Below are 11154 nucleotides of genomic sequence, written 5' to 3'. Positions count from 1 at the left end.
ACCCCTCCCTAATATCACTGCTGATATCAGACCTATCAACCCCCTCCTTAATGTCACTCCTGATATCAGACCTCCCTAATATCACTCCTGATATCAGTGGGGACTACTATACTGTTGACAGAGGTGGTTGGGGGACAGTGTGATTGATACTATACTGTTGACAGAGGTGGTTGGGGGAAGGTGTGATTGACTACTATACTGTTGACAGAGGTGGTTGGGGGACAGTGTGATTGACTACTATACTGTTGACAGAGGTGGTTGGGGGAAGGTGTGATTGACTACTATACTGTTGACAGAGATGGTTGGGGGACAGTGTGATTGACTACTATACTGTTGACAGAGATGGTTGGGGGAAGGAGTGATTGACTACTATACTGTTGACAGAGATGGTTGGGGGACAGTGTGATTGACTACTATACTGTTGACAGAGGTGGTTGGGGGACAGTGTGATTGACTACTATACTGTTGACAGAGGTGGTTGGGGGAAGGAGTGATTGACTACTATACTGTTGACAGAGGTGGTTGGGGGAAGGAGTGATTGACTACTATACTGTTGATCTACTTCCAACACTTGTCACTTCACTGGAATGAACAGACAACAGGAAACCTGGAACGAACAGACAGGGTGTTTCTCAATATGCATACTACCGTGCTCCACTCTCATGCTCAGAGTGCATTCTCCGACCACATTCTCTTGAGTACGTTCTTGTGAGGACAAAGTGTGGAGAATGTAAAAAACATTCCGTTTGAGAAGCACTCCCACTCCCCCTACTGTATTACCTCACTCTGCACCTCCCCATTCACTGACCTTTCCTCCAGCCAGGACAATGGCAACAATAGACAAAACAAGATATACACAAAGAAAACATTTTAGTTCATAACTTTCAGCTACATATGTGCATCGTAATAATGTAGCTAACCAGATAGTTTAACAGGCAAACATGACCTAAAACTGTGGAGGGTCGGAGATGTCAATTCTTTGTGGCTATCTGGCTAGCTAACAGTACTAGTAGCTAGCCTGTTAGCTCTATTGACTTATTATGGACTTGCGATCTACGGTATGTAGGCAGGTAAACACGCCCGAGATTAATACAGCATGTATTTACTGATTTATTAAGATAAAATATTGTAGTCAGGCAACATATGCGATTTGAATAGGCAACATTTAATTCGGAAGTCGAGTGTTATTTTCTCTCGCTTTAGCTCAAATAATGTACGCCATCGATTTCAAGAAAAGTTGCGTCATATTTTCTTGGATACTTTCCGTTGAAGTTTTCATCGATGAACGCTTCAAAATATGTACAAATGGGAGTAGGCATCAGAGAAGTGCCCTCCGTCCTCCGTTTCACATACTTTGATTTGGACTCCTACTCCGACCCTCCAGGGCTCGGAACATGCTAGTATGCATTTTGAGAAACACCCACAGAGTCACCCTGACCGGGTACATATGAGGTGGAGGGAGAGATGAGATTTAGTTTAGGGAGCCTCCACTCTGTGTGTGTGTGTGTGTGTGTGTGTGTGTGTGTGTGTGTGTGTGTGTGTGTGTGTGACATCTGAATACTGGGGGTTTGCTGGAATATGGGGCTTATAAAGGCGGTGTGTGTGTGTGTGTGTGTTGGTCGGTTTCAGTATCTTGGCTGATGCTACGCAGACATCAGCGTGATATATTGTAATGTTGCCATGGCAGCAAGTATCACAGTTTAATTTGGCATGGTGTAACTCAGTGTTTCCCAAACTCAGTCCTTTGGTTTTTGCCCCTAGCACTACACAGCGGATTCAATTAACCAACTTATCATCAAGCGTTGATTATTTGAATCAGCTGTTCAGTGCTAGGGGCAAAAACCAAAACATTCACCCGGTGAGGGGGGGGGGGGGGGGGGGGGGCGCAAAGACTGAGTTTGGGAAACTCTGGTGTAACTCACCCTGTTAAGCTATCCCAACCAACACACACACCTATAATGTGCAGTTTCCCAGAGAAAGGAAACTGTTCGATTATGATTCAATTGCTGCTGCAAATAGTCAAATTGATTTACTTTAAGTGACGGTTCAGAATACTGGAGCTGATAAAAAAAGGTTTCCTTCGTATCTTTGGTAAAAAATAAATATTATTCTGAAATTAGAAAAAGCCCATGTACTCAATTTAAATTTCAAATAGTCGATTAAAAACGTAGTTCAGACAGAATAACTGGTGTGCGTTCTATGCCTCAGGTTCTAGGTCCAGGGTGACTCAGATTCTAGGTCCAGGGTGCCTCAGGTTCTAGGTCCAGGGTGACTCACACATGACATCATACCTCCCACGAGGATAGTGTTCACAGTACAAATGACATTTATAAAAACATTAAAATAGGGTATTTCATCTTTAAAATAGGGTATTTCATCTTTAAAATGTACAGGAACGCAGTTAAAATTTAGACATCCTCTTCTGGTAACTGGTTTCTATGGTAACATAAAAATAAAAATAAATGAAAGCAGTCCCACCACCCTGGGAGGATTTGAAGGTTGCCGCGGCAACAAGACCCTGTGTGTTCCAACCTATCCTTCTAGGCTATCTAGCTAGCATGTTAGGGCGGTAACTATGAAATGGTCACTACAAAGGGTCATAGGTAACTATGAAGGGGCAGGGGGGGGGTTGGCTGACCAGCCAAGCACGCATCTTCTGTTTTAAAGCAAAGCTGCAGTACAACAAAATCACACTCAAATAATACAATATGTAAAACATTTCTTTTGGGCATTAAGTATAGCTACTAAACCGACTATGCCGCTGCCTCCTGGCACAGGCATCAACTATTAACGCAATGAAATATATATTCATATACAACTTTAGGCATTTCGCATAGATGTTGTGCAAATTATTCTGTTATGTTCAGTGTACGTGTGTTTGTGTGTCTATCTCTGTGTCTCTGTGTGTGTGTGTGTGTGTGTTTGTGTGTCTATCTCTGTGTCTCTGTGTGTGTGTGTGTGTGTGTGTGTGTGTGTGTGTGTGTGTGTGTGTGTGTGTGTGTGTGTGTGTGTGTGTGTGTGTGTGTGTGTGTGTGTGTCTCTGTGTGTGTGTGTGTGTATCTTTGTGTCTCTGTGTGTGTGTGTGTGTCAATGTCTACTAGTGAGGACTGCGTTTGTCTTTTTTCATATTTATATCACTGTGTTAAACACTACAGTGTCTTAACGTACAGTATAGCCCTATTCACACGGGACTGGTATTACTATAGAACGTCGGTTATGTAATTATCACCCCAGCAGGTCCGTTTTTTCCAGTGGACGTTTCGGACCGGATTAGTTTTACCAAACTGCCCCTGTAATATTATGTTTACCTCATTCACAATTGACCGATATTGTCAAATTAATTGAGAAACTGTCAAATCCGTCATTAAACCTCTACGTAGGTTACAGTTCATGGTTCTTATTGATATGGATTATAATGTTCTCCAAACTGAAGGCCATTAGGTCAATATTGGACATTTGAAATATCTTCACTCCTAGAAGAGTCTCCAGGGCTTCCGTCATAACGGTACATTGTGAACGAGTGAAAAAAAAATATTTTGTAAAACTAATCCTGTCCGAATCGTCCCTGACATGCTGGGGTAATAATTACATAACCGACGTTCTATAGTAATACCAGTCCCGTGCGAAAAGGGCTTAATATGTAAATCTATAATATGTCAATCTGTAATATATATGTCTGTAATATACGTCTGTGATATATGTACAATGCCTTTAAAGTATTCACACCTGTTGACTTTTTCCACATTTTGTTGTGTTACAGCCGGAATTTTAAAATGGATTCAATTGAGATTTTTTTTGTCACTGGCCTAAACACAATACCCATCATGACATCACAATACCCCATCATGACATCACAATACCCCATCATGACCCCACAATACCCCATCATGACATCACAATACCCCATCATGACACCACAATTCCCCGTCATGTCAAAGTGGAATTGTGTTTTTAGATTTTTTTTTTTTACAGATTCAACCACAAAGACCAAGGAGGTTTTCCAATGCTTTGCAAAGAAGGACACCTATTGGTAGATGAGTAAAAATATAAAAAACAGACATTGGGTATCCCTTCGATCATGGTGAAGTTATTAATTACACTACTGGTGTATCAATACACCCATTCCCTACAAATATACAGGCGTCCTTCTTCCTAACTCAGTTGCCAGAGAGGAAGGAAACCGCTCAGGGATTTCACCATGAGGCCAATGGTGACTTTAAAACAGTTACAGAGTTTAATGGCTGTGATAGGAGAAAACTGAGGATGGATCAACAACATTGTAGTTACTCCACAATAATAACCTAAATGACAGAGTGAAAAGAAGGAAGTCTGTACAGAATAAACATATTCCAAAACATGCATCCAGTTTGCATCAAGACACTAAAGTAACACTACAGAAAATGTGGCAAAACATTACACTTTTTGTCCTGAATACAAAGTGTAATGTTTGGGGCAAATCCAATACAACACATTACTGAGTACCAATCTCCATATTTTCAAGCATTGTGGTGGCTGCATCATGTTATGGGTATGCTTGTAATCGTTAAGGACTGGGGAATTTTTCAGGATAAAAAAGAAACGGAATGGAGCTAAACACAGGCAAGGTCCTAGAGGTTCTATCTGCTTTCCACCAGACACTGGGAGATTAATTCACGTTTCAGCAGGACAATAACCTAAAACAAAAGTCCAAATATACAGTAGAGTTGCTTACCAAGAAGACAGTGAATGTTCCTGAGTGACCGAGTTACAGTTTAGACTTAAATCTACTTGAAAATCTATAACAAGACCTGAAAATGGTTGTCTAGCAATGATCAATCCAGCTCTTAGAGACTCACCCAGAGGTGCTTCTACAAAGTATTGACTTAGGGGTGTGAATACTTAAATAAAAAGAGACAATTCTGTATTTTATTTTCAATAAAATAGCAAACTGTAAAACAACAACATGTGGAATAAATCAAGGGGTAAGAATACTTTCTGAAGGCATTGTACGTCTGTGATATGTATGTCTGTGATATGTATGTCTGTACAGCAGGTTGCTCTGTAAGATTTAACATGTTAGTTAAACACCATTGTTTTTTTAATGCAAAAATAATAAAAATAAAACTCAATAGAAGGAAGTCAACGAGTCTCGGGACTAGAACCCAGGCAGCATGTGATCTAACCCTCTTCAGGACTAGAACCCAGGCAGCATGTGATCTAACCCTCTTTGGGACTAGAACCCAGGCAGCATGTGATCTAACCCTCTTCGGGACTAGAACCCAGGCAGCATGTGATCTAACCCTCTTCGGGACTAGAACCCAGGCAGCATGTGATCTAACCCTCTTCGGGACTAGAACCCAGGCAGCATGTAATCTAACCCTCTTCGGGACTAGAACTCAGGCAGCATGTAATCTAACCGTCTTCGGGACTAGAACCCAGGCAGCATGTGATCTAACCCTCTTCAGGACTAGAACCCAGGCAGAATGTGATCTAACCCTCTTCAGGACTAGAACCCAGGCAGAATGTGATCTAACCCTCTTTGGGACTAGAACCCAGGCAGCATGTGATCTAACCCTCTTCGGGACTAGAACCCAGGCAGCATGTGATCTAATCCTCTTCTCCAGACACAGTGTAATTAACCATTCCACCCCTCCATCTCTCTCCTCTCCCCCTAGCCCCATTCTTAACATCGAGGCCCACTCTTCATCTCCTCGTTCTTTACCCCTCACTTTTATCTCCCCCCCACTCTCCATCTCCTTGAGGCCTCCCCCTCTCCTCTGTTCCTCAGACGTAAGGGAGGATGCCGTATACGAACAGGGCCATGACCGCGGCGCTGAACAGCCCCGCCACCGGTACCGTGACGAACCACGCCAGGAAGATATTACGGAACAACCGCCAATCAACCGCCTTCTTGGAGCGGATCCAGCCAACCGCTACCACCGAGCCCACCTGGTCGTCACGGCAACGCACAGAGGAGAAAAAAACAAAACAGGAACCAATCATTTCATATCAGTTCAACTAGTAGTCCTGGTACACCAAACCTGGTCCTGGAGAAGGGTGAGCAGACGTTGCAACAAGTTACTGCTCAAGACCTGACCTGAGAGTCAGGTGGGTTAGTGCAGGGATAGAACAAAAGCCTGCTGTGAGCCCAAGCAGGACTAGGGTTGGTTGGTTGACAGACCACAGACTGTAAAGCTCCTAGGTTAGTAGTACCAGCTGATTTGAACACTTCTATTAGTAGGTTTCTTCAAATCAGTTAGTTGAAGTCTGAAATTTGCAGTTTGGTTTTATATTTCACCCCCCCAAAAAATGGAATTCACCCAAACAGAATTCACCCAAATCAATAAATGTCAATGTATGTGTGAGTGTTTCATTCAGTGTATACATCTGCTAAATTCAGGCTTCCACAAGAACACATATCTACTCACTTTGTCTTCATCATATATTTAATAGATCAATAGATCTATCTATTTAATAGAGCTAACAATAGCTCTCTCTCTCTCTCTCTCTCTCTCTCTCTCTCTCATACGGCCAGTGTAACCCGAGCTAGCACCCCTGTGATGAAGATAGCATCATCTAAATTTGCGCTGGGTCAGGATGGACTGCCAATGTTTCCAGACCACTCTGACGCAGATAAATTATCTTTGGCTGCGTTTACACAGGCAGCCCAATTCTGATCTTTTGCCTAAGTATTGGCAAAGAGCTGATCTGATTGGTCAAAAATCCAATTAGTGAAAAGAATATCAGAATTAAGCTACCTGTGTAAACGCTGCCAGTGTGGCCGGAGAAACCAAGATGAAAGCTAGCGAACTCAACGTCGTGAGTATGGACACGTTCCGGACACATTACATTGCAGTCGCGTTGAGCACTTCAACCAATGGCTGCGTGCGATGTCATCAACTGTGCAGTCAGGCATCAGATTACGATGTGGGTTACCTGATATGTTAAATAAATCATCAGATTACTATATCATACGATGTGGTTCAGCTGATATGTTAAATAAATCATCAGATTACTATATCATACGATGTGGTTCAGCTGATATGTTAAAATACCTATCTAGCTCTGACAGACGACTGCAATGTAGTCAGCCTGGAACGCGCCCCTTGTTTGATGCCGACTGAACGGAGCTCATCATCATCATCATCATCACTAGTTTTCACACACCAACCAGGGTTGAGGGGGTCCACTCAGGTTATATATTAGCTTATTGAACGGAGTAGGGAATTTCTGGTTAATAAACTGGGTTCAACCTGAATGGACCCCTAAACCCTGTACCCAAACACTCTACAGTCGACTTGAGGTGTTCCACCAGGGTCCTGTTCATTAGGCACCAAACGGATAACAACAGACTAAGTTTCATCTTCCGTTACAAAAAATGTTTTGCTACGGCATGCCCTAATGAATACGACCCTGATCTCAGTTAAGCCCCATTGACACATCACACAATAAATTAATAAATCAACCAATCACCACGTTGCAGGGACAATAAGGACACATGAATCAAAAATCATACAGCAGACATAGCTAGCTATTAGCATGTTAAAAAGATAGTCCTACTGCTACCAAGGGAATGGAGGAAGAGGAGGAGGTGAGAAATCAAGAGAAATGGTTTGCATCAGGTCAGGTTGATTTTAGGGAATTGAGCCATTTTGAAATCGATTGAAAAGTCAGTTTTGTTTCTTGTGCATTTTCCCCCAGCAGATGTTGAATGTATTTAATACAAGGCAAATAAAGTTCAACTTTAAAATGTTAAATAAAAGCTTGAATGTACCTAAAGGAGAACCCTGACCAAGCTTTCTGCTGAAATGTTGAATAAAGCAGTTGAGTCCGAGTTCTAGAGGGTCAGAGATCTAGAGGGTCAGAGTTCTAGAGGGTCAGAGTTCTAGAGGGTCAGAGTCCAGGAGGGTCAGAGTCCTAGAGGGTCAGAGTTCTAGAGGGTCAGAGTCCAGGAGGGTCAGAGTCCAAGAGGGTCAGAGTTCTAGAGGGTCAGAGTTCTAGAGGGTCAGAGTTCTAGAGGGTCAGAGTCCAGGAGGGTCAGAGTCCTAGAGGGTCAGAGTTCTAGAGGGTCAGAGTTCTAGAGGGTCAGAGTTCTAGAGGGTCAGACTCCTAGAGGGTCAGAGTTCTAGCGGGTCAGAGTCCAGGAGGGTCAGAGTCCAAGAGGGTCAGAGTTCTAGAGGGTCAGAGTTCCAGAGGGTCAGAGGTCTAGAGGGTCAGAGTCCTAGAGGGTCAGAGTCCTAGAGGGTCAGAGTTCTAGAGGGTCAGAGATCTAGAGGGTCAGAGTCCTAGAGGGTCAGAGTCCTAGAGGGTCAGAGTCCAGGAGGGTCAGAGTCCAAGAGGGTCAGAGTTCTAGAGGGTCAGAGTTCCAGAGGGTCAGAGATCTAGAGTGTGTCTGTATCGTGAACGGACAGCATAACTGAGAATGGGTCCTACATGGCACCCTATTCCGTATATATAGTGCACTAGTTTGGCCAGACCCTGTGGGCGCTGGTCAAAGGTAGTGCCCTATAAAGGGGATAGGGTGTAATTTAGGACGCGGTCTGAGTCAACCACTGAATAACAGATAACTGAAGTGCAGTGACTAATGGTGCATTTCATTCATTCAGGAACTAAGACTTCACTGCAATACCTCACGTCATTACTTACACAATCCCAGTGAGCTACCTATTAAATATAATATATATATATTCACTACGTCTGCTAAGTATCATGTGAGATGGTAAAACTAAAGACATCTCATCTGAGCGCTCACACCTTAACCAATCACCACTGGAGGAAACGTGCACAAGAGGTCAAAGCTGCAACTCAGAGAGTTATGATTGGCTCAGATTCAGTCTAGTGAAGCTGATGGGAGGAGCTACGCGGCTTCACTGACCAACCAGTACGCCAATACCTTGCAGTGGGTGGAGCTTATTGGGATGCCCACATTAGAGGCAATAAGCACTGACAGAGCACTCATTACTTCAACGCAAAATCCACTGTGAAGAGATGGAATAGAGAGAGAGAGAGAGAGAGAGGGGGGAGGGAGAGAGGGGGGAGGGAGAGAGAGAGAGAGGGAGGGAGGGAGGGAGGGAGGGAGAGAGAGAGAGGGAGAAAGAGGGAGGGAGAAAGAGAGAGGGAGAGAGAGAGAGAGAGAGAGAGAGAGAGAGAGAGAGAGAGAGAGAAAGAGAGAGAGAGAGAGAGAGAGATAGAAATAGATGGAGGGGTACAAAAACACAGAGGAGAGAAGTGAGACAGGTAAAGGAGGAGTTGGAGGGTTGCATTTTGGGGAATGAGGCAGCCCAGCCTTGAGGCTTTCAGCAAACAGCACACCTGTGGGCACAAACACACCACACCTACACACCACACCTACACACCACAACATGCCGTGTGAGTGTGAAGGTGAGGTGTGGCTGGGAGGCCGTCCACCCGTCTCGGTCGTACCTTGCAGTGTGTGGTACTGACAGGGATTCCGATATTGGAAGCCAACACAACAGTGAGAGCTGAAGCCAGTTCTATAGTGAATCCGCTGTGAAGAGGATGGGGAGGGAGAGAGACATCCTTTACCGTCAGCGTTCTGCCTCTTTCACATCATCACACACACACACACACACACACACACACACACACACACACACATAATATAACCTTTACATAATATAACCTTTAAATAGACCTCAGACTAGAACTTCCATGCAGGATGAGGAGGGGGGGGGTTAGGGTTGTATGTGATACAGTGGAGGGGGGGGGGGGGGGTTAGGGTTGTATGTGATACAGTGGAGGGGGGGGGGGGGGGGGTTAGGGTTGTATGTGATACAGTGGAGGGGGGGGGGGGGTTAGGGTTGTATGTGATACAGTGGAGGGGGGGGTTAGGGTTGTATGTGTTACAGTGGAGGGGGGGGGGGGGTTAGGGTTGTATGTGATACAGTGGAGGGGGGGGTTAGGGTTGTATGTGATACAGTGGAGGGGGGGGGGGGGGTTAGGGTTGTATGTGATACAGTGGAGGGGGGGGGGTTAGGGTTGTATGTGATACAGTGGAGGGGGGGGGGATAGGGTTGTATGTGATACAGTGGAGGGGGGGGGGGGGTTAGGGTTGTATGTGATAGAGTGGAGGGGGGGGGGGGGTTGTATGTGATACAGTGGAGGGGGGGGGGGGGGGTTAGGGTTGTATGTGATACAGTGGAGGGGTTAGGGTTGTATGTGATACAGTGGAGGGGGGGGGGGTTAGGGTTGTATGTGATACAGTGGAGGGGGGGGGGGGGGTTAGGGTTGTATGTGATACAGTGGAGGGGGGGGGGATAGGGTTGTATGTGATACAGTGGAGGGGGGGGGGGGGGTTAGGGTTGTATGTGATACAGTGGAGGGGGGGGGGGTTAGGGTTGTATGTGATACAGTGGAGGGGGGGGGATAGGGTTGTATGTGATACAGTGGAGGGGGGGGGGGGTTAGGGTTGTATGTGATACAGTGGAGGGGGGGGGGGGATAGGGTTGTATGTGATACAGTGGAGGGGGGGGGGTTAGGGTTGTATGTGATACAGTGGAGGGGGGGGGGGGGATAGGGTTGTATGTGATACAGTGGAGGGGGGGGGGGGATAGGGTTGTATGTGATACAGTGGAGGGGGGGGGGGGGGGTTAGGGTTGTATGTGATACAGTGGAGGGGGGGGGGGGATAGGGTTGTATGTGATACAGTGGAGGGGGGGGGGGGTTAGGGTTGTATGTGATACAGTGGAGGGGGGGGGGGGGATAGGGTTGTATGTGATACAGTGGAGGGGGGGGGGGATAGGGTTGTATGTGATACAGTGGAGGGGGGGGGGGGTTAGGGTTGTATGTGATACAGTGGAGGGGGGGGGGATAGGGTTGTATGTGATACAGTGGAGGGGGGGGGGGATAGGGTTGTATGTGATACAGTGGAGGGGGGGGGGGTTAGGGTTGTATGTGATACAGTGGAGGGGGGGGGGGGGATAGGGTTGTATGTGATACAGTGGAGGGGGGGGGGGATAGGGTTGTATGTGATACAGTGGAGGGGGGGGGGGGGTTAGGGTTGTATGTGATACAGTGGAGGGGGGGGGGTTAGGGTTGTATGTGATACAGTGGAGGGGGGGGGGGGATAGGGTTGTATGTGATACAGTGGAGGGGGGGGGTTAGGGTTGTATGTGATACAGTGGAGGGGGGGGGGGGTTAGGGTTGTATGTCCTA

At 45.8% G+C, this 11154-nt stretch overlaps 1 protein-coding gene across 6 annotated transcripts in view; it reads right to left on the bottom strand.

Moving 5' to 3' along the window:
* Positions 1 to 2961: 2961 nt before the first annotated feature.
* Positions 2962 to 11154, bottom strand: part of LOC139577326 (sodium-dependent phosphate transporter 2-like) — a 139736-nt gene continuing 131543 nt past the window's right edge. For 4 of the 6 annotated variants that reach the window (XM_071404347.1, XM_071404348.1, XM_071404349.1 and 1 more), the window contains 2 exons: positions 9403 to 9487; positions 2962 to 5928 (listed from right to left, as the gene is read on the bottom strand). In XM_071404347.1, coding sequence (XP_071260448.1) covers positions 5764 to 5928; positions 9403 to 9487 — 250 coding nt within the window. In that variant the 3' untranslated portion in view covers positions 2962 to 5763. Of the gene's footprint in view, positions 5929 to 8872; positions 8958 to 9402; positions 9488 to 11154 lie in introns of all 6 variants that reach the window. The other 2 variants (XM_071404352.1, XM_071404353.1) reach the window with 2 other exon arrangements.

The sequence above is a fragment of the Salvelinus alpinus genome, chromosome 5 (genome assembly GCF_045679555.1).
Source record: "Salvelinus alpinus chromosome 5, SLU_Salpinus.1, whole genome shotgun sequence".
Classification (NCBI taxonomy): domain Eukaryota; kingdom Metazoa; phylum Chordata; class Actinopteri; order Salmoniformes; family Salmonidae; genus Salvelinus; species Salvelinus alpinus.
The sequence above is the reverse complement of the archived record's forward strand: the minus strand, read 5'-3'. Positions and strand labels throughout refer to the sequence as shown.